At 43.3% G+C, this 26,126-nt stretch overlaps 1 protein-coding gene across 1 annotated transcript in view; it reads left to right on the top strand.

Annotated features, from left to right (window-relative positions):
- DNAH10 (dynein axonemal heavy chain 10) overlaps window positions 1-26,126 on the top strand; it is a 133,852-nt gene that overhangs the window by 6,764 nt on the left and 100,962 nt on the right. The window contains 13 exon segments of the mRNA XM_049102003.1: window positions 16-116; window positions 1,207-1,315; window positions 4,151-4,266; window positions 5,817-6,027; window positions 6,546-6,703; window positions 7,871-8,101; window positions 9,771-9,961; window positions 11,459-11,657; window positions 14,382-14,576; window positions 19,799-19,975; window positions 20,790-20,915; window positions 21,802-21,974; window positions 22,572-22,723. Coding sequence (XP_048957960.1) covers window positions 16-116; window positions 1,207-1,315; window positions 4,151-4,266; window positions 5,817-6,027; window positions 6,546-6,703; window positions 7,871-8,101; window positions 9,771-9,961; window positions 11,459-11,657; window positions 14,382-14,576; window positions 19,799-19,975; window positions 20,790-20,915; window positions 21,802-21,974; window positions 22,572-22,723 — 2,139 coding nt within the window.

Genomic DNA, 26,126 nt, shown 5'->3' with positions numbered 1-26,126 from the left:
AATAATGCTTTGCAGCTAAGAATATGCAGCTGAGAAACAATTCCACGTATCCGCCTATACTTGGCATAGAGAATGAAGAAGTGGACAAAGAGACTTTTGAAGACCTCCCTGTCAAGGTACGCTGGGCTCTGTCTCCCCCTTGATGGGATAATGGGAATTTCCTCCCCTCCGCTGAGTCTGGATAACTGATAGTTCATGCAAGGCAGAGAGATGGAAGGATCCTATGTTGGGAGTCCCCACAGCTACCCTTGGATGTAGTGATTTGCTAGAATGACTCACAGGACCCAGAAGAACTTTTATACTTGTGGTTATAGTTTATTGCCATCAGAGGATGCAGAGTGGATTCAACAAAGAAAAAAGTACATATGGCAGAGTCTGGGGGAAGGAGGGACCCAAGATCTCCGAGGCTGGCGTGGACATGTTGGTTCTCTTGGTGACTGTGTGTGAGAACACACAGGAAGTTTTCTCAGTCCGGGAATCTCACCCAAGCCTTGCTTTCCAGAGTTTCTCCTGGGTTCAGTCTCTAGCCTTTTGGAAGCCAAACTGATATCATGTGACCAGGGTCCCAGGCCAACAAAAACAAGCATTGACCATTGATCACATTGCTAGTGTAAGACCTGGCATGACCCAAGGCCCCAGGCATACAGAGACACATCAGGACAAGCACAAGCTGTTCCAAAAACAGAAGTTATCACCCAGGAGCTGGCTAAGGACCAGCTTGAAAGCCTTTGGAACAGGCAAGGTTTGGGCAACCTAGGCCTGCTGAGGTAACCTTCTACTTCACAAATCCCAGTGGTGGAGTTTAAAGCCAGGACATAAGCAACTAGCCTGGCCTGTGCTAAATGAAATTCCTTTGAACTGCTTCATGGATATACCCCACTCCTGAAAGCAAATTCAAGCCTATTTGTTGCAATGTACAGCCTAGGAAAGCTCCATCTAGACTTTTCCCAGGTCTGCTGATTCAAATGTGGCTGCATTGGCCAGTTAATAGGAGTCGGGCTGAGCACTCAAGTCTGGGTGTGTTGTTGCGTGCACGTGTGTGTGTGTGTGTGTGTGTGTGTGTGTGTGTGTGTGGTCTGCTAGGGCCCGTTGTCAGCCAGGGAGATGAGAAGGCGCAGAGAGGAGGGCTCAGGTGTGCTTGAACGTTAGGTCATCTGGGTGAGTGGGCATCTCTCAGCCTAACAGTTTCTTGTCCCCACATTTCAGAGAACCGTGAGGCACATTGTGGAAAAGACCTATCTCAATGTGCTATGTACTCCTGTTCCTGAGGAGTTTCTGGACCAGAATGTGGTATATTTTCTCAGAAACACAAAAGGTATATTCTGTGTGTGTGCATGAGGGTGGCTGTATATGCACATGGCTGTGCATCTGTGTGATTCATAATTTTTACACTTTCTTGAGAATACAATTTTTTTTTTCAGGACAGGCAATCCTCATTATTTGGGGGTTCCATATTTCCAAATGCACCTACTCACATATTTTCATAACCCCCAAATCAATGCTTGCAATGCCTTGAGGTCATTTGTGGATATGCATAGGATGGGGAAACATTGGACTTTTTAAAGATTTTATTTATCTATTTATTTATTTAGTTTCAAGGGTAGAATTTAGTGACTCATCAGTTGCATATAACACCCAGTGCTCATTATATCCCATGCCCTCCTTAATGCCCATCACCCAGTTACCCCATCCCCCCATTCTCATCCCCTCCAGCAATCCTCAGTTTACTTCCTAGAGTTCAGCATCTCTCATGGTTTGCCTGCCTCTCAGTTTTTCATCTTATTTTATTTTTCTTCCCCTTCCTTATGTTCATCTGTTTTGTTTCTTAAATTCCACATATGAGTGAACCATATAATTGTCTTTCTCTGATTGACTTATTCCACTTAGCATAATACCCTCTAGTTAGAGGGATTTCATTGCAAGATTTCGTTCTTTTTGATGGCTGAGTAGTGTTTCATTGTATATATACCACATCTTCTGTATCCATTCATCTGTCAATGGACACTTGGGCTCTTTCTGTATTTTGGCTCTTTTGGACACTGTTGCTATAAACATTGGGTGCAGGTGCCCCTTCAAATAAGATTTTATTTTTAAGTAATCTTCACACCCAACATGGGGCTTGAACTCATGACCTGGGGATCAAGCATTGCATACTCTACCAACTGAGCCAGCCGGGGTGCCGGGTGCCTGCCTCTTAATGGGGAAACATTTGAGTCACAGGGATGCATTTTAACTCTTGTACTGTAAACAACTGTCCTTAATGTGGTCTCTTCAGTGCCATGATTTTCACATTTTTTGTGCTTTTTGTTGGTGATTCCACTAAAATGGCCTCCAGCATAGTACTGAAGCACTGTCTAGCGTTCCTGAGCACAAGGAGGCTGTGACTTTTCTCACAGATGACGCAGACGTATTAGATGAACTTAGTTCAGGTGTGAGTTATTGTGCCAGCTGAGTTCAGAGTTAACAAATCAACGATATATGTTAGATAAGTTGTCTTTATTTTTAAAAGATTTTATTAATTCATGAGAGACACAGAGAGGCAGAGACACAGGCAGAGGGATGAGAAGAAGGCTCCATGCAGGGAGCCCGACTGTGGGACTTGATCCCGGATTCCCGGATCACACCCTGAGCTGAAGGCAGACGCTCAACCCCTGAGCCATCCAGGCATTTGGAGATCAGGCTCTTTCTTTTGCATTCTGGGTTCTTATGTACTTTCCCTTTGAAACAAATTTATTTGAGTAAAGAAGAGTTTGATACACAGAAGCATACTGAAGACAGAATAAGGTTGACACAGAGGTGGGTCCAAAGCCAGTGAAATAACTGCCTTGGTTGATATATTTGTGGCATTTCTATTTTATTTCCCAAGGAGGCTAAGGGAAGAGCCCAAGTGACCTTCAAAATGTCTACTGTGCTCATCAATGTTTGGTCGGGTGGAATAAAGACATGTAAAATGAAACCCGGCCACAGAGTAGGCTGTTACCAAATCTGTCTTTAAAAATATTCCTGACTCAGAAGGGACTCTGGCAATGAATTGGGCAGGTGTTGCCGGGAGTGGGGACTCAGGCAAAGCAAGGAACCCAGCAAACATTTCTAGAAAACACCACTGTGTCTATCCTTGTCTGGCTGTAAACGCTGAGGCCAAGTCTGCTGGGCGGTGCAGCTATGTAGCGCTGTTTGTGGGGGCCCCGGGGACCACAGCACTTGGCTTACATCACTCGGGCCAAAGGATTCGTCTGTATAGATATCAGCATAATTTTTTAAAAAGATTTTACTTATTTTTTTAAAAGATTTTTTATTTATTCATGATAGACATAGAGAGAGACACACAAGCAGGCTGTGAAACCAGGGGTCAAATATTGTGGGTTCTTTTTCTTAAAGATTTTATTTATTTATTCATGAGAGACACAGAGAGAGAGGCAGAGACACAGGCAGAGGGGAGCCCGATGCAGGACTCGATCCCAGGACCTCAGGATCACGACCTGAGCAAAAGGCAGATGCTCAACCACTGAGCCACCTAGGTGCCCCTAGATTTTTATTTATTTAAGTAATCTCTATGCCCAGCGTGGGGCTTGAACTAACAACCCCGAGATCAAGAGTCACATGCTCTATGGACTGAGCCAGCCAGGTGCCCCATCCCTTTCTTTATTTTATCCCTCACATGAACTAGCCTGGTGCTGAGCCAAGTCGATAACACCTGGTTCTCCTCTTGTTGGTGCCATAGTAACAGAGAAGGGAGAAGCAGTCTCCATGTAGGGAGCCTGAGGTGGGACTCCATCCTAGGTCTTCAGGATCACACCCTGGGCCAAAGGCAGGTGCCAAACCGCTGAGCCACCCAGGGATCCTCCAAGATTTTACTTATTTATTCATGAAAGACACAGACAGGGAGAGAGAGGCAGAGACATAGGCAAAGGGAGAAGCAGACTCCCTGCAGGGAGCCTGATGTGGGACTTGATCCCATGACCTGAGCCAAAGGCAGAAGCTCAACCACTAAACCATCCAGGTGCCCCAACATCAGCATAATTTTGAGTCTGTGCCTGAAACGTTCCTGGGTAGCTACTCGGGAAGAAGGAGCAGATTCCTGGACACTTGGAAGAGTTCAGTGCCTGCCACCTCCCCATGTGACTCATCCTCTGAATATTTTCCCATGCAGAGATGATCTCTGAAGCTACAGACATGAAGGAAGCCATGGAGATCATGCCTAAGACTCTGGAGTATGGAATTATCAATGCGAATATGCTTCATTTTCTGAAGAATATCATGTGTCAGGTAACTGTGGATTTTGTAAGATTCAGGCCATCTGATTCATTTATTCCACAAAGAAGGAGTGTCCAACAGCTCTTAGGTCCCAGGTGCCACTGGGTACCCTGAGGGTAGAGCAGCAATTGACATGGACTAGATTTCTGTGCTCTAGGAGCTGATCTCTGTGCTCTAGGGGGAAAGACGTGAAACACAGGTTCGTAAGCTGGAAAATAATCAGGTGGCAGCAAGTGGCATAGATTATATAGACCCTAGTAATGTGATAGAAATGGACTGTGTGCGTGCACATGTGTGTGTGTTTGTGTGTGCAGGAAGTGGTGGTAAGGGATGGCCTCACTGAGGAGGTGATGTCTGATAGACAAACAATTAAAAAAACCCATTCATGAACATATTAATTCTGCTAATGATAAGTTACTAGGGAAGTGTCACAGGGTGAGGCTGAGGTAGTCAAGAGAGACCCCTCTGAGGTTGTGACATTGAGCCGAGACCTGAATCAGACATGTGAAGATCTGGGGTGCAGGGGGTGGAGAACATCCTGGGCAGAAAAGATAGCATGCCCAAGAGTCCTGAGGCAGGAGCAGACATAGCTTGGTCCAGGAGCAGAAGGAGGGTCAGTGCAGCTGGAGAAGAGTGGAGAAGGTTAGAAAGGAGGGTAGGTTTTTGGTAGGGGAATAACATGAGCTAGTTTGCATCGTTCCTCTGGCTGTTGTGTGAAAATTGTACCATGGGAGTTGGGGAGGGAGGCAAAAAGCTGAAGGGAAGAATAGACCAATAGGAGGCTGTGGAAGAGTCTGGAGGGGGAATGGTTGTTGAGACTGGAGTTCAATCAGGGGAGGGAATGGGAGGTAGGTGGAGCCAAGATGTTCTGCTGGGGAGAGGACATGTTGGATGTCACTGTGAGTGTGTGGTCAGCAGAATCCAGGCTGTGAAACCAGGGGTCAAATATTGTGGGTTCTTTTTCTTAAAGATTTTATTTATTTATTCATGAGAGACACAGAGAGAGAGGCAGAGACACAGGCAGAGGGGAGCCCGATGCAGGACTCGATCCCAGGACCTCAGGATCATGACCTGAGCAAAAGGCAGATGCTCAACCACTGAGCCACCTAGGTGCCCCTAGATTTTTATTTATTTAAGTAATCTCTATGCCCAGCGTGGGGCTTGAACTCACAACCCCGAGATCAAGAGTCGCATGCTCTATGGACTGAGCCAACCAGGTGCCCCATCCCTTTCTTTATTTTATCCCTCACATGAACTAGCCTGGTGCTGAGCCAAGTCGATAACACCTGGTTCTCCTCTTGTTGGTGCCATAGTAACAGACCCAGCAGCCTGGGGGCCGATGGCGGCCACAGAAACACAGTATTATTTCCTGGGTAGTCTCCTCAGGCTTGGCTCAGTTCTTATCCTGGGATCATTTTAGGTCAGTTGATCTGTCTTCAGGTCTGTGCTTCGGGCTTGAGTAGTTTCCACTTTGTAGTTATATCTGTGCCTCCTCTGACAGAATATTCGAAGCCAGAGGCAGTGTAAGTGCGTGACCTTGAACACTGTGGGATTTGTTTCAGGTTTTCCTGCCAGGTCTGTCCTTCAATCAGCACAAGGACGCGTCCATGGGATTTACATCTGCGGAAATCTCTGAGTCTTTTGAGCATGAAATGGATCTACCCAACATGCCCGGGGAAGCATATCACAGCATTCAGTTAATACGAGATGAATTTTTAATGAACATTCAGAAGTTTGCAAACAGTATTCAAGGAACAATGCAGCAACTTGAAGGTAAGCCTTCCTTTTGCTCCCATTTAGTGAAGCATGATGCATTTCCTTTAAGAAGGAAAGTTAAGAGTCCAGGAGTCTTTTGTTTTAATGTGTAATCATTCTTTTTTTTTTTTTTTGCAGGTAATTTTTTTTAACTTTTATTTATTTATGATAGTCACAGAGAGAGAGAGAGAGAGAGAGAGAGAGGCAGAGACATAGGCAGAGGGAGAAGCAGGCTCCATGCACCGGGAGCTCGATGTGGGATTTGATCCCGGGTCTCCAGGATCGCGCCCTGGGCCAAAGGCAGGCGCCAAACCGCTGCGCCACCCAGGGATCCCTGTGTAATCATTCTTGAACATGACAATGTTTAGTTGCATTCTAATGGGAGGAAATGAAATATAGATAGATCAGGATGGGGGATGTATTAGATCTCACTGTACTGATGTCTGGAGAAAAGAACCATATGATTCACTTGAACACTATTGTCTGTAATCATTTCCTCCAAACTAGTGGCTAACTGACCATTTCTGTTCTACTAGGTGAGATCAAGTTAGAAATGCCAAGCATCAGCTTAAAGAGAGAGGTGTCTGAACTGGCCGTTAACCCGGAAGTCGTTGAAATCTTAGAGCAGTGTGTGATAAACTGGTTAAATCTGATATCTGCCACTGTCGAGGGCCAGCTGAAAAAGACTCCTCAGGTAACTCAGGCGATGCCTTTGCAGATTCCCTGACAGTTCACGCTGGCCACTGGAGAAAGAGCCAGGAGTCTGGGAATCTCTTTGATCCAACTTCTTTTCTTACTGTTTTGTGACCTCCTTAAAAGATCAAAGCAAACATATCCAAGCTGTCATTCTTGGGCTTTCTGACGTTAGCATGTTGCCAGGTCATACCCTGGATTGACAAAAATAATACTGTATGTCAGTCAGGATGCTGGGGCTGCCCAAAACAGGAAACCTAATTCAGCTGGCTTAAACAAGAGACAATTTGCTGGTTCACATAACTGAAAAGTCCAGAGGTGGGGCTGATTTCAGGTATGGTTTGTTTCTGCTGTGTTTCTCTCGGAATCCCTCATCTCATTTCCACCCTCCTCTCTGTGGGGGCTTCCTCCTCAGGCTGCTGTCCTTCATGGTGGCAACTTGTTCATCTCCACATCACATTGTCTTGAGAAAGGCAGAGTGTCTTTGTTCAATATTCTTTTTTTTTATTTATTTTTATTTATTTTAATTTATTTTTTATTGGTGTTCAATTTACTAACAAACAGAATAACCCCCAGTGCCCGTCACCCATTCACTCCCACCCCCCGCCCTTCTCCCCTTCTACCACCCCTAGTTCGTTTCCCAGAGTTAGCAGTCTTTACGTTCTGTCTCTCTTTCTGATATTTCCCACACATTTCTTCTCCCTTCCCTTCTATTCCCTTTCACCATTATTTATATTCCCCAAATGAATGAGAACATATAATGTTTGTCCTTCTCTGATTGACTTACTTCACTCAGCATAATACCCTCCAGGTCCATCCACGTTGAAGCAAATGGTGGGTATTTGTCATTTCTAATGGCTGAGTAATATTCCATTGTATACATAAATCACATCTTCTCTATCCATTCATCTTTCGATGGACACCGAGGCTCCTTCCACAGTTTGGCTATTGTGGCCATTGCTGCTATAAACATTGGGGTGCAGGTTTGTTCAATATTCTGAGCCAGAGTCCTGAGATTCACTCTGATTGGACCATTCTGGGTCAAGTGCATGGATTGGTTCCTATTTGGAGCAGCTGGGAAGAGAGGGAGGGATGCTGTAGAAGCAACCACAGGTGTTCATGCCATGCCAATGGTGACAGTTTGTATGTTCATGTCACCTCCTCTCAGGGTAATGGTCCTCTGGCCGAAATTGAGTTCTGGCGGGAAAGAAACGCAACCCTGAGTGCACTCCACGAGCAAACAAAACTTCCAATAGTCAGGAAAGTCTTGGATGTGATCAGGGAGTCTGATTCTATGCTTGTGGCTAACCTGCAGCCGGTCTTAACAGAGTTATTCAAGCTCCACATGGAGGCCTCAGACAATGTGCGGTTCCTGTCCACCGTGGAGCGCCATTTCAAGGTACTGTGGGCATACTGCACTTTGGAAAGTCAGCTCCGTGACTTAGATCTCACATGGATTTAGTTTCCTTTTTTTTTTTTTAAAGATTTTATTTATTTATTCATGAGAGAGACACACACAGAGAGGCAGAGACACAGGCAGAGGGAGAAGCAGGATCCATGCAGGGAGCCCGACGTGGGACTCAATCCCGGGTCTCCAGGATCACGCCCTGGGCTGAAGGAGGTGCTAAACCGCTGCGCCACCTGGGCTGCCCAGTTCCCTTTTTTAATTCAGCATTTAAGCAACTGTGGTAGCATGCATGTGACATGGATTATTTTAACTGTGTGTAAGTGGGTAGTTTAGTTGCACTATACACGCGCGCGCGCGCACACACACACACACACACACGATGTTGGGCACCCATCCTCAACACCTGTAAGTAAGCATTTCGTCACCTCTAACATAAATTATGAACCCCTGACCTAAGTATTCCCCTCTCCTGGTACCCCTGGTGACTTCTATTCCATTCTCTGTCTCTATGATTTTGCCCATTCTAGGTATTTTCTGTAAAGTGCAAGCATTCATCTTTTATGCATAATAAACTATCTCATTGGGATTTTGACTTACATTCCCCAATAACTAATGAGGCTGAACACTTTTTTCATGTGCTTCTTGGGCCATTCACATATTTTTGATAAAATGTCTGTTTTAATCTTTTCCCCATTTTTGATTTGTCTTGTTGATTCAGGAGTTAGATAAAATTTTTTGTTTGAATACAAGATCCTTATCAGATATGTGATTTGCACTATCCTAGCCTGTGGGCTTTCTCACTTTCTTGATGACAAATATTTTCTTTGTTTTCCCGTTTTGTGGGTCAGGAATTTGGGGAGAACTTAGCCAGGCAGTTCATCTTGGCTCCAGGTACAACAGCTTGGGTGACCGGGCTTTAAGACCCGCTTCCAAATGGCTTTTTTGGCCACATAGCTGGTACCTGCTTGCTCCTTGGCCTCTTTCTCTCCATGTGGTATCTCATCCCCCAGGATTTCTTCATGTGGTTTGGATGTCTCAAGTCTGGTGGCTTTAGGGTAACAGGACAGTCACACTTCTTACCTGGTGGCTGGCTTCCAAGAGACCAGAAGCAGACTAGCTAAGGGCTGTGCTCAGAAGTGGTACAGCATTACCTCTGCCATATTTTACTGACTAAGGAAGTTGACAGTCTGTGTAGATTTGAGGGGGTGGAGAAGATGATGCCATCTCTTAATGGTGAGGGGACACAGTCAAGATGTTGTTGTGGCTGCGTTTGGAAAATACAATCTGCTGCATATAATGTGTACTGGGCATGTATGTGTATACTCATAGATACACATATGTATTCTTTTTCTGTATATTTCTTTTTCTTACTCTCTCTTTACCTATATGTATACTCACACACACCCATACTTGTGCAAATGGCTTTATTTACTTTCATTTGTAAATCTTATCTGTCTTTCCACATCCATGCCTCCAGACCTATTTCAAATGTCTTTTTTTTTTTTCAAATGTCTTTTGGTGGTGAAACACTTCCTCCCATAAGAAGCATATATGTTTTTTTTTTTTTTTTGACTTAGGGAGAGTGAAATTTCCTGTGTATGTGTTGCTTTTATGAAACTTCTTGACCCCAAGGCTAAGGTCACTTGCTCTCTTCTGTTAGAATATAACCCATGGATCCAGCTTTCACGTCGTCTTGGAGACAATCCCCTCCATGATGAGTGCACTGAGGATGGTGTGGATTATCTCCCGACACTACAATAAAGATGAAAGAATGATCCCACTCATGGAGCGGATTGCCTGGGAAATTGCTGAAAGAGTCTGCAAAGTGGTCAATCTGCGCACTTTGTTCAAGTAAGAAGTAACGACACTTTATGTTTTTTTCTTTAAGATCTTAAATAGCTTTTGGGGCGCCGGAGTGGTTCAGTCAGTGAAGCATCTAGGTCTTGATCTCAGCTCAGGTTTTGGTCTCAGGGTTGTTTGAGCCCCACACTGGGCTCTATAATGGGTGTGGCACCTACTTAAAAAAAAAGATCTTAAACAGCTTTATTGAAACATGATTCAGGCACCATACAATTCACCCATTTATGATGTACAATTCAGTGACTCCTTGATGGTATTCAGAGTCATGTGTCCATCACCATAATCGATTGTAGAATATCTTCTTCAATTCAAAAAGAAACCCTATACTCTTTAGCTGTCATCTCTGGTCTTTCCGACTCACCTGGCCCTGGGCAACCACAGATCTACTTTCTACCTCTGTGGATTTGCCTATGCCATGGAGTCATCCAACATGGGGTCTTTTATGATGGGCTTCTTTCACTCAGCATCATGTTTTCAAAGTTCAATGGTGTTGGAGCAAGGGTCAGTGCTTCCTTCCTCTTTATGGCCAAGTAATACCCTGTTGTGTGGATTTATAGGTTATTTTATTTAATTTAATTTAAAATATTATTTATTTTAGAGAGAGTGAGAGAGAGTGTGTGTGAGTGGGGGAGGAAGGGTAGAGGGAGAAGCAGACTCCCTGCTGAGTAGGAACCCTGAAGTGGGGCTCAATCCCAGGACCCTGAGATCATGACCTGAGCCAAAACCAAGAATCTGATATTCAACTGACTGAGACACTCAGGTGCCCTGTAGGTTATTTTATTTTAATCAGGACTGTTTTCCTTAGTTATCCTGGGAGAGACCAAGTCCCAGGTCTGGACCCTGGTCCCCTGAGGTGGGAGAGCCTCTGGGATCAAATGTGAAAGGAGTTGTAGATCTTCACTTTCTTAAAAAAAAAAAAAAAATCGGGCACCTGGGTGGCTCAGTGGTTGAGCGTCTGCCTTCAGCTCAGGTCGTGATCCTGGGGTCCTGGGATCAAGTCCTGCTTCGGGCTCCCTGTGGGGAGCCTGCTTCTCCCTCTGCCTGTGTCTCTGCTTCTCTGTGTGTGTGTCTCATGAATAAATAAATAAAATCTTAAAAAAAAAATTCTATACAAGTGAAATAGGTACCGAAACCTTGGTATTATCTCTTCACTCTTTGGCCTTCTGGCCTGGAGCCTAGGGCCGCCTGTTCCCTTTCCAGCTCAGGCAGACAGCTTCTTGGGGAGCCTCAGCTCACGGGTTGAGTGGGCAGCTGCGGCGGAGGTCAGCCTGAGGGGTGATTTGCAATCCCTGGCCTTGCAGATGCACAGGGGTGTTGTGCCCTTGCAAAGTGGGGCAGAGCAGCAGCCCGCCCGGTAAGCTGTCCCTGAGGTTGTGAGACCAGGCAAGCCCTGCTCCTTGTTGAGGAGTCCACCTCACCTTGTGGTGTGCGGCTGGGACACACTGAAGCTCCACCTGTCCCCATCGCTGCCTCTCCTTTTCTTCACAGAGAAAATCGAGCCAGCGCCCAGCACAAAACCTTGGAGGCCAGGAATGTCCTGCACATGTGGAAAAAGGCCTATTTTGATACCCGGGCCAAGATTGAAGCTTCAGGGAGAGAAGCTCGGTGGGAGTTTGACCAAAAGCGGCTGTTTGAGAGAACGGATTACATGGCCTCCATCTGCCAGGACCTCTGTGACATTTTGCAGGTGGGAAGGCTGGCACAGCTTTTCTCTGTTGCACATGCAGCTGGCTGGGGTGGGGACTTGCCTGATGGAAAGAAGTTTGGCTCTTTGACGGCACACCTTCCATGTAAGGGGGAGGGCAGGAGACAGGGTCTGGAAGACGGAAGCAGTTGAGAGCCCATAAAATGTACCAGAATATACCAGAGCCACACCAGGCCTATTGTGCCTTTTCCTTGTTTTCCGTGACACCCCTCCTTTTCACCCTGCTTTTGACTGTCCCTTGGCCTCCAGCCATTCTTTCTCAGTGTCTTTTGCAAGATCCCCCTCCTCAGTCCTCCCATAAGTGTTGGAACTTCTCAAAGTCCGGTCCAAGGCTTCTCTCTTGTTTCTCTCCTGAAGGCACCTCATGCTTGCTCACTGCATCAGCTGCTGACCATCTGCCAGGGACTCCCCGTTTACTTGATCCCTCCCTCTCCGAAGTGATTGTAAAAGGGCTTACCGGCTGATTGGATGAATTCCACCCATCCATTCATTCTCAATATTTGTTGAGAACTCATTTGTGCCAGGCGCCTGTGCTTACCCACTAGAGAAACAACAGGAGCAAATCCAGAGCCAGCCACATAACCCGCAGCGCCCAGCGCAAACAGATGTGGGACCCCCTGGTTCAAAATGCAGGAAAAAATGCTATTAAAAGCATTAAAATAGGGACGCCTGGGTGGCTCAGTCAGTTAAGCATCTGCCTTTGGCTCAGATCATGATCTCAGGGTCCTGAGATCGAGCCCCATGTTGGCTCTGCCTGATTGTGCACTCTCTCTCTCTATCTGTGTCAAATAAATAAATAAAATCTTTTTTAAAAAAAACATTAAAATATAAAGTTTTTCCCTTTCTTCTGATGTCTCTCGCCTCAGCAGGCTTTAGTTTTTGTTTGTTTGCCATGGTTGTGGCAAAGAAAAGAGAGTAAAGGGAAATTAAACATTTATATTATTCCATGAATTGGAATAACTGTTCATCTTTAAATTGTGCAATGTTGGCTTAAAATGCAAATACAGGGCATTTAGCGCATATCTGGAATCACTGAGAGGATACAGTTTGTACTTTGTCACCCGTGGGCACAGACATATGTCACTGTTGCCAGATCAGTGGCAGCGCTGCACACAACAAGCTCAGCTGGTTTGCTCTTGCTTCTCGGTGTGGCACATTCTTCCAGGCTTCTCTACTCCTGGCTTCTCTACTCCCTGCTTGGTGACAAGTGAGGAAGAGTGGGGAAGGAGGTGCTATCTCTGCCGCCTGTCTTCTGTCATCATTTCAGGGTGTGCAGTGGGCTAAGGTACAGGAGTAAGAAGGCATATGGTAGGTTTCCTATTCAGGCATGTTTCTCAGAACGGTTCCCAGCCTCCTGTGTTTGAAGCAAAGTGTGGTTTGAAGGGAGAACGTGGTGTCTCAGAGCAGCTGCTGTCCTTGTGCTTGTTGATGTGACATGAGAATGTCCCAGAACTGCTGTGCGTGGTGGGCCCACTGGAATCCTGTGCTTGTGCTGCGTCACATACTCTATGTGGTGAGGAGCAGGGGACACGCAAATCTCAGTGACTTGTTTATGTGTGTGCACAGCTGTCCCATAAGCCTTCCTTTACAAAACACATGTGGAAAAGATAAAATTTTTTAAAAAGATTATTTATTTATTTATGAGAGACACAGAGAGAGGCAAAGACACAGGCAGAGGGAGAAAGCAGGCTCCCTGCAAGGAGCCCAATGTAGGACTCGATCCCAGGACCCTGGGATCACGCCCTGAGCCGAAGGCAGATGCTCAACCACTGAGCCACCCAGGCGTCCTCAAAGATAAAATTATTAAGAATTTCAAGAAGGTGATAGCAGAGCCTTAAACCCAGCACAGGGCCCTTCCACACCTGGAGCCCTGTGCACTTGCCTGGGTCGCAACGCCTCTGAAGCTGGCCCTGGTAAACACATGTGTAGCCTATGGCTTCATGGAGCTTACAGTCTGATAGCAGAAAGATGGTAGATATAATAATCACACAAATATGTAGCTATGGCTGAAGTGAGTGCTCTGAAAAGCACAGTCGAGGGGGCTCTAGAGTGTGTACCAGGGCCTGATCTTTTCTAAGGGGTTGGATGTGACATAGTCATAGTCAATGATGAGTAGTAGCTAGCTAGGCAATTTGAACTGCAAACAAAGGTCCTGTGACAGAAAGGAATGTGGAACTGAAAGAGGGTGGGGGTGGCTGCAAGGAGGCAGGATGGGGGGAGCAGCATTGGAAGGGGTTGAAGGGAGAATGTATGGGTCTGAACATACAAATTTTGCAAACTATGTCAGGACATCTGGATCTTGTCTTACATGCAATGGGCATAGTACCAGAGGTCTTAGACTAGGAGAATGTTATCTATATGACATGATTAAAAAAAAAGGATTTATTATTTTAGAGTGAGAGAAAGGGAGAGAGAGAGTGCATGTGCATGCTTGTGAGTGGAGGAGGGGCAGAAGGAGAGAATCATCAGCAGACTCCCTACTGCAGCAGAGCCTGAGTTAGGGCTTGATCCCATCCTACCACCCTGAGATCATGACCTGAGTCAAAATCAAGAGTCAAGATGCTCAACCAACTAAGCCACCTCGGTGCCCCTGTGTAACATGATTCTTGCCTTCAGGCAAATCTAGACATGCAATCCATTTGTAGTTAGAACATTCATGAGAAAACTGAAAGGCAACTTCCTTGTGTTTTGTTTTTTTTTGGACAGGTTATGGAGGAATTTTACAATATATTTGGTCCAGAACTAAAGGCAGTGACAGGGGATCCCAAGCGTATCGACGATGTCCTATGCAGGGTGGACAGCCTGGTCACCCCCATGGAAAACCTGGCCTTTGACCCTTTCAGTATTAAGTCTTCCCAGTACTGGAAATACGTGATGGATGACTTCAAGATTGAAGTTCTGGCAAGTAACACATCTATCAATTTAATCTCAGAAGCAGCTACCACATTTTCCCCATGTTAAGTTAGTTTTTTAGTTATGCTTGGAATTTTTTTTAAGTCATAAAAAGTAATACCTGCTTTTTTGTAAAAAAGAAATCAGAAACAATATAGAGGAATATAAGGTAGAAGTAAACATTCTTTAATCTTCCTTGTCCCCATTCCTATCCCTAGGTATAAAAAGGTTAAATCAAGCTGGACACAGTAGCATTTCTACAAAGATGGGTTGGGTGTATAATTGGAGAGGACATGGGAGGGTGATGTATGAGACTTGACTTAGTAGGCAATAGAGAGCCACTGAAGGTTGTTGACCAAGGGGGTGAGATAATCAGAATTATTGTTGAGGAAAGTTCTTCTGGTCACAGCCTAGGCTGATTTAGGCTGGGGAATTACAGGAGATGGGGAGATGATACAGGAGGGTGTGGCTTGGGGTGTAGGGGAGGCAGAGCTGTCAAAGAGAGACTGTAGCTGAGAATATAGTTTCACTCCATACAGCATGATAGGATGGTGTATGGTTCATCATGCATACCTTTTCAGCTTCATGTGGGAAGCACACCAGTAGCATCCCCATTTTAGGTCTTGAGGAAATGTTTTTATAATCCAGAGCATCTTTTTGTATGGACAACACCAGAGAATTCTTCTTGGGTTATCTAAACACTTCCATTTCTTAAAAAATATTTATTTGTTGTAGAAAGAGTGAGTGAGCACACGAGCACAGGGAGGGGCAGAGGGAGAGGGATAGAGAATCCTCAGCCAGACTCCCAGGTGAGTATGGAGCTGATGCAGAGCTTGATCTCAGGACTCTTACATCAAGACCTGCATGAAATAGAGTGTTGGCTGCGTAACTGACTGAGCCCCCAGGGGCCCCTAAGGATTTCCATTTTAATTGTATCCAGTTTATTCTCAGCTTCTGTTTTATTTGTGTTATTAATTTTTAAATTGAACTTTTCATTAAAGTCACTTTGCTAAGTAATGCTAAAAGGTTAATAATAAGAAAAAGCCACCCCATGCTAACCCCTTTTCATTTCCATTCTTGCTATCATTTTTCATAATTTTCAGTTTTTTTTGTTTACCCTCCTATTTCCTAAAAAACATGCCAATGTGATTACTTTGTGATTTATCTAATGTAATCAGTTTTAGATACCTATTAGCTTTTCAGAGTAGATATAGACTTGCCTGTCCTATTCCTACCCCTATCCCCCTTTGTCTCTTTGTCATCTAACATAGTTTATCATAACTTTTGGTTAAATTAATGGTTAGTGTTTACTCATTATATCTGTGCAAATTTGTTCACTGGTGAGCCAAGAAGCCCATCATAACCACACCACCTTTCTTGTACAACCCTTTATTTTTCTTGAAGTTAATCATTGCTTTTATTTTTATTTGCCTGGTTTTTTACATACTTGTTGTTTTTTCCCATCTGCTCTAACATCTCTGCTACATATCTATCAATAATGGGTTCAATATGCTCAAAAATATCAGTACTCTTATTTTCCTGAAGGCCTTTATCCCATTCTGCTCCAGTGTAGATTATTTGCTCTTTAGACTTATTGCAAAATAGTCACCCTAGGACTTCTCATCTTTTCTAATCTGTGTTGGATCCTGTTTTCTAGATTTCATATCTTCCTCTTTCCTTATTTAGCTCTTGTTTTGCTGGAGCACATTTTTTAGTAGCTTCCGAAGAAAGGTTTCATGGGACATATATTTTTTGAGTCTTGTATGCATGAATTCTGAAATGAAGTTAGTTACAGAATTTAAGGTTGAAATAACTTTTTTTTTAGATATTTGAACTTTTATTTAGATATTTGATCATTGATTTCTAGCTTCCAGTATTATTAGAACTCTGTTGTCATTTTTTTTAAAGAGAGACATAGTGTGTGCATGAAGTGGGGGGCAGAGGGAGAGGGAGAAAGAGAATCTTAAGGAGGCTTCATGTCCAATATGGAGCCCAACATAGGACTCGATCTCATGACCCTGAGATCTTGTCCTGAGCCAAAATCAAGGGTCAGATGCTTAACTGATGGAGCCACCCAGGCATCCTTGAACTCTGATGTCTTTCTGATTTATTTTTTCTAGAACCAACCATTTACTCTTTGTAGAGTGGGGTGGGATGAGGGTATAGAGGATGCATAGTAGTCTGGCTGTGCAGGGTGGAGAAGGGATCCTGTGTTTGCTTCTCACCCTCCTGGTGTCTCCAAATGTTCAGCCTCTTGGAGGTTTCACAGGGGAGGAAATGAGTACCCACCTGCTCCCCCATTGCCAGCAGGTTGTAATTCTCTGCTTTCTATGAAGTTATTTACTTTCCGTCTGCCTAAAACTTCTGAACTATCTCTTCTGCTTTTGTGTTGTCTTTCATTTTCTTTGTTTATATGAGTTAACACTTAAAAAAAATTTCCTTTGACCTTTTTGAACTGAATGAGAGGAGATAGGAGAAAGCCAGTGCATCTAATCTGCCATTTTTAACTGGACACCAGCTTCCTCTAAAGAACAATGGAAATCCATCTCAAGTCATGAATATGTTTTTTGCTTGTTTCTTTCCACTTTGTTTTGCCAGGATAGTTAGTTATAGAGACACGAGGGCTGTTTTCCTTCTTTCTTTCTTTCTTTTTTTTTTTTTTTTTTTTTACTTTTTGTTTTTGCAGGTTATTGAGAAAAAGGCAAAAAGTTTTATTGATGAATCTTTTAAGACACTTCGATCAGCTGAAGCAGCATTTGATATGCTTTTAAAATTTAAGCATATTCGTTCACGAGAAGCTATCAATCGACAAATGATGATGAAGTTTAATGATATTCTTGCACAGTATTGCAAAGAGGTAATTGATAAATCTATAGGTGCCGGAGCAGTAAAAGACACTTGGCAGTATGTGAAGAATGGAATCATGTTATTATCTGTCTTTCCCATCCAAATCCAGAGAAACTGTGGAATTTTCACAGATAAGCATGTCACATGCCACAGGTAGCCAAACAAAATGTGTTTATTTAAGTGAAGAAATTCAGTAAGAATTTATCAAGTCCAATGTTATATAGCTCACATTGTGTTGGGCTCTGTATGAGTTAGGAGTAGAAATAATCACATTAATCATTGCAGAAGTCCTAGCTAACCATATATGTATTGATATGTTCAGAAAAATGTTCCTGGTGCTCACATATTCCAAGTATGATGTTAAGCACAGAGATAGAGAGATGAACAAAACACAGAATATGCCTTCAGAGAAGTCAGTATCTAGTGGGAGAAACAGACCAAAAAAATGCTTATCATTTTATTTAGAGGATAAAATGAGAATATGTGACATAATTTGGTCAGCATCAGTTGGTGTGACATAAAGGGATAAAGTGATCTCCAAATGTATAGTTTCCTTGCTGCTGTTGTAACAAGGTACTGCAAACTTTGTGACTTAAAACCACACAGACTTGTTATCCTACATACTGTTCGGAAGGTCAGAAGTCTGCCATGGTCTGATTGGGTTGAAATCAAGGTGTTCTCAGGGCTCTAGCTCTTTCTGGAGTCTCTAGGGGAGAATTGATTTTTTTATATTTTCCCCAGCTTTTAGATTCCTTCCATCTTCAAAGCCAGCAACATCTAGTCCTGTGTCCATCACTCTGACCCTGTCCTCTGCCTCCTTCTTCCTCTTATAAGGGCCCCTGGAATACATTGGGCCCACCCAGATAATCCAGGGCCATCACCCTATTATTTAAGGTCAGCTGCTTGGCAACCTTGATTCCCCTTTGTCATGTAAGGTAGCTATTCACAGGCTCTAGGGATCAGGACTGTTACTGGGGCACTGGAATTCTGTCTCCCACATCTGATTACCCACATGCGGGCGTGGAGATGCTTCTTTTAAAATGAAGGTCCAGGCCACATGGTCCAGCAATTCCACTTTTGGGCATAGACCCTAAAGAAGTGAAAACAGAGCCTGGAAGAGATATTTGCACACCTATGTTCACAGCAGCACTATTCACAATAGCCAAAATGTGGAAACAACCCAAATGTCTATTGGTAGATGAGTAGATAAACAAGATGTGGTTTATTCATACAATGGAATATGATTCAGCCTTAAAAAGGAAGGACCTCCTGACACATGCTACAGCATGGATGAACCTGAAGGCATTATGTTAAGTGAGATAAGCCAGTCAAAAAAAGTCAACTACTTGGGATCCCTGGGTGGCTCAGCGGTTTAGTGCCTGCCTTCAGCCCAGGGCATGATCCTAGAGTCCCAGGATCAAGTCCCGCATGGGGCTCCCTGCATAGAGCCTGCTTCTCCCCCTGCCTGTGTCTCTGCCTCTCTCTCTCTCTGTGTATCTCTGATGAATAAATAAATAAAATCTTAAAAAAAAAAGTCAACTACTCTATGATTCCATTTACGTGAGGTACTTAGAGGAGTCAGATTCATGGATTCAGAAAGTAGAGTGGTGAGTGCTAGGGGCCGGGGCAGGAAGGTGGGGAGCTAGTGTTTCATGGGGACAGTCTCAGTTTGGGAAGGATGAAACAGTTCTGGAGATGATGGTGGTGGCAGTTGTATGACAGTGTGAATATGCTTGCCACCGAGATGCACTTAATGATGGTAAATATTATGTATTTTTTACAATAATTTAAAAAAATTACATAAATAATTATAATATTTCAGTGGTATGTTGTCCCTGCATGCCACACAGACGCACACATGCACGCATGTGCACACACAATGCAAGCCTGGTCACTAGTCATGCCTAGAACAGATTTCAGAATTTCTTTTTTTCTTAAGATTTTATTTTATTTATTCAAGAGAAACACACAGAGAGAGGCAAACATATAGGCAGAGGGAGAGGCAGGCTCCCTGTGGGGAGCCCTATGTGGGACTCGATCCCAGGACCCCAGGATCACACCCTGAGCCAAAGGCAGATGCTCAACCACTGAGCCACCCAAGCGTCCTGATTTCAGAATTTCTAATAAGTCAGTGAAATGATTCTACACAGTGTGTAGTAATAAAGCATTTGGAGCACTGCATATGTTAAACCAAAGAAAAGAACTGCTGGAGTATAAGAAAAAGTGGTAAAAAATGAGTAAGTGGTCAAAGCACAATTCTGTATCTCATTCACTCTCTGACATTCCAGTGTTCATTGCTTTAAAGACACAAATCCCAGCTTTAGTCTTTTCTGGCTCACAGGTTGGTGTGTACCACTTACAGAGTGCCTTTGATTGCTTTTCAGATCGACATAGTTAATAAACTCTTTGTTCAGAACCTGGACAACCCACCCCTGTATAAGAATCACCCTCCGGTAGCAGGTGCAATCTACTGGGAACGGTCCCTGTTCTTTCGGATCAAGCACACCATCCTCAGATTTCAGGAGGTGGAGGAGATACTGGACAGTGACCGAGGAAGAGAAGTATGTTGCTTTTGCTGGAGTTGTCCCCTTGTACATCTCACGACTATGTGAGGAGCACATTCATGCCTGTAACTTATAACGTCTTTCCCGTGGTCCCTGATTTCAGGCTCAGGTTTAAAACCACCTTTTGTGTCACTTATCTTTGGTGTCTTAATGCATATGACATCTTCCAGGTCGCAAGCCATGTAGGCTTTTTCCTGACCTTGTTCTTCTGCTTCTCTGGAAGGTGACCCTCTTTCTGATAATACTGTCCCTCCCCCACCCATGGGTTTTTGTATGTTATAGGGCAGGGGTTGACAAACCTTTTGTTTAAAAGGCTCAGAGAGTAGACGCTTTAGGCGTTTGCAGGTCATACAGTCTCTGTCCCAACTACTCAACTCTGCTGTGGTAGAGAAGAAGGTAGCCCTAGATAGTGTGATGATGAACATGCAGGGGCTGCATTCTCATAAAACTTCCTTTTCCAATGCTTAAATTCTCATTTCATATACTTTTCACATGTCGCAAAGCACTGTCATTCTTTTTGATTTCCTGCTAATCATTTAAAGATGTAAAAGCTGTTGTTAGCTCTTGGGTGATATCAGATGCGGCCCACGGGCTGAGGTCTGCTGATCTCTGCCAGTTGGTGTGGATTTCAAGCCATAGCATCTCAAACACGCCGTCTAAAATTCGTGAAAATCTGGATGCTTCCTTTTGCAAAATGTGCTAACAGATTTTTTTTTTCTTTTTGAGAGAGAGAGAGAGAGAGAGAGAGAGAGAGAGAGAGAGAAGTGTTATTTCCAAGGACAAACTGACAGTTGCCTGGGTTCTTTGACAGGTGAAACAGAAGTACTTGGAAGTGGGCAGGACAATGAAAGACTTTGAGGACAGAAAGTACGAGCAGTGGAGAGAGGCCACGGAGCTGGTCCTGCCAGCTCTTATGAAGAAGAGTCTGCTTACCAAGGTGTGTATCTGCAGATCCTTGCCCAGACCAGGGCGCTCAGGGTCGATGATGGCGTCTGCTGTTTTCCCGAGGTTCGATGCATTGACATGCTTGCAGCTAATGGGTATTTCCAAAATCAAAGGCTAAGAAGGGCCAGGTTGACAGCCCTTCAGGGAGGAGAGGAGAGGCACAAAGAAGGGGGAGATGGAGGCAGCATAATGTCATGGTTAGGAAATGTGGCAGAGTCAGGCAGCCCTACTGACTCCATGAGCAAGCAGGTTCAGCCTCAGCTTGCCCATTTGAAAAGTGAATCAGGTCTAATGACATCAACACACAAAGTATTGGTTGAGCTATGTGTGAAATTGTTGGCAGTCGACCTCCAGAAAAATGCCATTTCCTACAATTCACCCTTAGCCATAGCACTTAGCCACATAGAGCCTGATCCACAGCAAACGCTCAGTGAATTGCTGAGCGTACCCCTGTGAGGGAGGAGAGACCTGGCTGAGGTGGCTTCAGAACCGTGGTCTCGAAATCCTGCAGTGGGCACCAAAATGAGCTCAGAGGGCTGCATGGGAACTGGACCACACGTGTCCTATCAGAAGGGGCAGCTGCCGTCTTCCCTAGTCTGTGCCTGCCCTACCTTCTCAGCCTTTCTAAGTGTTTGAGAAGAAGCCATAATTCTGGAGTTTGACATGCAATTGACCAGTTTTTGAACATGAGCGGCAATCGAATTCTTTAAAAACCATTCACTAAACAAAATATGTATTCAAGGTAGCTAGGCAGCTGTCCAGTCTGTCAGAGCATCCAGGGCCCTATACTGATTGTTTTCCAATTTACGTTTAACTGGGGCTGTACGGGCTGCTTCTTGGACCCACCTTGCCATGCTCATGAGACATCTCTTCCACAGACTTCTACCGTTGCTGATGAGGCTGCTAACTCTGACAAGGGAGCTATATTTGCAGTCAATTTTTCACCTGCTCTCAAGGAGATTATTAGTGAAACAAAGTACTTGGAACAGCTAGGATTCTCTGTCCCCGAATTAGCAAGGAATGTTGCTCTCCAGGAGGACAAATTCCTTAGGTAAAAAGATTCTTCTCTTAAATCAACAGTAAAATTTTTGATCTCGGGACCCCTTTCCATTCTTAAAAATTAATGTGAACCCCACCCTCTCCTGTTTTCTCTTTAACTACCAGTATTTGCCACCTTAGAAATTAAAACTAAGCAATGTTTAAACTGTGTATTTATCTATTTATCTAAAAGTAGTGATAACAAACCTATTACATGTTAACATAAGTAACGCTTTCTAATGAAAATAACCAATATTTTCCCAAAGAGAAACTTAGTGGGAAGACTCAGCATTGTTTTCAATTTCTGCATATCTTTCAATCAACGCTTTAGCCTGGAGGCACCTGGGTTGGGTTGCTCAGTCGGTTAAGCATCCGACTCTCAATCGCAGCTCAGGTCTTGATCTCACAGTTGTGAGTTCAAGTCTCCATTGTGTTCCATGCTGGGTGGGAAGCTTTCTAAAAAAAAAAAAAAAAAAAAAAAGAAGAAGAAAAAGAAAAGAAAGACAAAGCTTTAGTCTGGTTAATGGTCTTTTGTAACCTATCTAAACGGTCAAGCTTTTTATGAGCTGCATTGACATCCTCATATCAGTGACTTTCCTGTTTTGCACAGGTACACAGAAGGAATACAGCGTATGTTGGATCATTATCACATGCTCATAGGAACGTTAAACGAGGCAGAGTCTCTTCTTCTCGATGATCATTCTCAGGAATTAATAAGAGTGTTTAGGTCTGGATATAAGAGGCTAAACTGGAACTCACTAGGTAATATGATTCATCTACCTATTTATTGCCTTTTAGACTGCGTTGCAAAATAAATTTTTTAGATTGTTTTAGCTGAATTATAATTTTTATATGTGTAGATGTCACTAACACCTGAGTTTTGAACATTAACCATTTATACTTGATGGAACTTAGCACTAACCTCAAGGCTTTAGTTGGGACTGAAGACCAGATGGGATGCCATTTTGACACTCTGCTGGCCCTACCCTTTCTCTTCCAAAAATAAAGTATCTTTTACTTTTTTTCCTAATATTTTTCTATTTTTTTTCTAATATTAAAAATTTAATTTTGAAATCATTTATAGATTCACACCCAGTGAAGAATTAATACAGAGAGGTCCTACTGTATGCTTTACTCAGTGGCCTCCCACCCCATGGTAACTTCTGCAAAACTATAGTATAGCTCACACACCAGACATATTGACATAGGTATAGTCAAGATGCAGAGCGTTTCCATGCCACAGTGATAGCTCATATTGCCATTTTAAAGTCATATCTACTTCACTTCCTTTCGTAGCCCCAACCTCTACAGCCATGAATCTGTTCTCCTTTTCTATAATTTTGTCATTTCAAGAGTGTTATATAAGTGAAATCATATGTAACCTTTTTGGGTTGGGTTTTCTCTGTTTGCATAATTCTCTGGAAGGTTTTCCAAGTTGTTGCATGTATCCGTAGTGTGTTCCTTTGGTGGTTAGAATCGCATGGCATCAATATGCCCTCATTTAGCCATTCACCTGCTAAAGGATACCTGGGTCATTTCCAGATTTGGCTAAGATGAATAAATGTTTGTGCTAGAAAAATATTTGTGTTTGGGGCTTTATGTGAACACGAGTTTCATTTCTTTGGGATAAATGCTCAGGGGTGCAATTTCTGGATCCTATGCTATTTGCATGTTTAGTCTTTTTAAAAAATTATTAATTGCCATTGTGTTTTCCAGAGTGGCTGTGCTATTATGCATTTCCATCAGCAATGTATGTCCTATTTTTTCTAGGTCTTGGCCAGCATTTTGGCATTGTCACATGTTTTTAAAGTTGTAGTCATTGCATAGCTATGTAATGGTCTTATTGTGGTTTTGATTTGCATTTTTGTATTGGCTAATGATATTGAGCATTGTTTCATTGCTTCTTTGCTGGCTCTATATATTCCTTGGTAAAATGTCTTTCTATGTCTTTTGCCCATCTTCTAATTATACTGTTTGCTTTTTTTACTTTGAGTTTTGAGAGTTCTTTCTATACTTTGGATACTGGCCCCTTGTTGGATATGTGGTTTGCAAATATTTTCTCCCACTCTGTAACTTGTGTTTTCATTGTCCTAATAGCATCTTTTGCAGAGTGAAAGTTTAAAATTTTGAGAACCCAATTTATCAAATTTTCCTTTTATGGATCATGCTTTTGGTGTCAAGTGTAAGGATTTTTTTTCCTTGACCTACATCCCAAAGACTTTCTCTTATTTTTTCTAAATATGTTATAATTTTATATTTTGCAGTTAAGTTTGTGATCAATCTTGAGTTAATTTTTTGTACAAAGTGTGAGACTTGAAATTTATTTCTCCCTCATCTTGTACTTCTTCCTCCTCTTCCTTCTTCTTCTTGACAATGGAAATCCAATTTCTTCAGCATCATTTGTTGAAAAGGCTTTTTCCATTAAATTGAGTTTGCATCTTTTTTAAAAAAGCTTTTATTTATTTATTTGAAAGAGAGAAAGAGAGAGAGAGAGCGAGAGAGCATGAACGGGGTGGGGGAAGCAGAGGGAGAAGCAGACTCCCCATTGAGCAGGGAGCCCAAGGTGGGGCTCAATCCCAGGACCCTGGGATCATGACCCGAGCCAAAGGCAGACACTTAACTGACTGAGCTACCCAGGCGCCCCTGAGTTTGCATCTTTGTAAAAAACTAGCTGGGCATATTTGTATGGGTCATTTCTGGATTCTTTATTCTGTTCCATTAATCTATGTGTCTGTTCCGCTGCCACTATCACAGTCTTGATTACTGTAGTTATATGGTAAGTTTTGAAATTAGTAGACTGATTCTTCCCATTTTTTTCCTTAAGCAGTTGTTTTGGCTATTCCAGTTCCTTTGCTTTTCCATATAAACTTTAGAATAATCTTGTCTATATCTACCAAAATATGCTTTCTGGGATTTTGATGGGAATTATGTTATCTATATATCAAATTTAGGGAAATTGATATGTGTACTATGTTGAGCTTTGTAGTCCATGAACATGGTATATCTTTACACTTATTCAGATCTTTGATTTTTTTTAAAGATTTATTTATTTATGAGAGAGAGAGAGAGAGAGAGAGAGGCAGAGACACAGGCAGAGGGAGAAGCAGGCTCCATGCTGGGAGCTGGATGCGGGACTCGATCCTGGGACTCCAGGATCACGCCCTGGGCCAAAGGCAGGCACCAAACCACCGAGCTACCCAGGGATCCCAGATCTTTGATTTTTTTTCATTAGCACTGTGTAGTTTTCAACATACAAGTTTTGTACATGTTTTGTTAGATTTATGCTGAAGTATTTAGCCTTTTGTTGAAAGGTTGTAGATGATACTGTGTTTTTAATTTTGGCCTACATGTTTGTTGCTCGTCTATAGAGATACAAGGGGATCCCTGGGTGGCTCAGTGGTTTAGCGCCTGCCTTTGGCCCGGGGCATGATCCTGGGGTTCTGGGATTGAGTCCCACGTCAGGCTCCTGGCATGGAGCCTGCTTCTCCCTCCTCCTGTGTCTCTGCCTCTCTCTATATATGTCTATCATAAATAAATAAGTAAATCTTAAAAAATATATATATAGATACAGTTAATTCTTTTTATGTAGTCCCATCTACCTCCAGGCCTTTTCTGATACTACCATGGCAGGCATGAGAGGCAGAGGGGTTGGGTTGCCTCATCACAGTATTATGAAGGTGGAAGTCTAGGCTGCCCCAGCTAACCCTTACTGGCAAGGGTTTGAGTGAGGTCATAGTTTTTGTCTATGGTGTTTTACTAGAGTAGAGTATTTTCTGTGTAAAATTTTCTGTCTTTCCAGAATGTCCCTTCCCTGGTCCTTTGGCAAGAGAGTGCAGACTTCTGGGGGGCTTTGGCATTTATAGATCACCGGCTTCTTAAGCTCTAAGTCTGAGATATAGAAGGAAAAGGAACCCAGGGAACTCATTCTTCAGATCCCAAAGTCCTAGCCAATTTGCTTCTCTTCACTTTTTAGAGTCTTATATTTGTTTTATAGATTATGTGCAGGGTTCTTAACTGTGTTTGGCAGGAGGAAAAAGGAAAAGCATGCCTACTCCCTCTTCCTGGAAGTAGAAGTTCCCTTTACTCTTTTAAATAAACAAGGCCTTTTTGCTTTTTTTTTCCTTTCTTTTCAAATCTTCTCCCCTCTTTTCCTTGTCTTTCCTTC

This window comes from Canis lupus, chromosome 26 (assembly GCF_003254725.2).
Source record: "Canis lupus dingo isolate Sandy chromosome 26, ASM325472v2, whole genome shotgun sequence".
NCBI lineage: Eukaryota > Metazoa > Chordata > Mammalia > Carnivora > Canidae > Canis > Canis lupus.
This window is presented reverse-complemented; position numbering and strand designations above follow the sequence as displayed.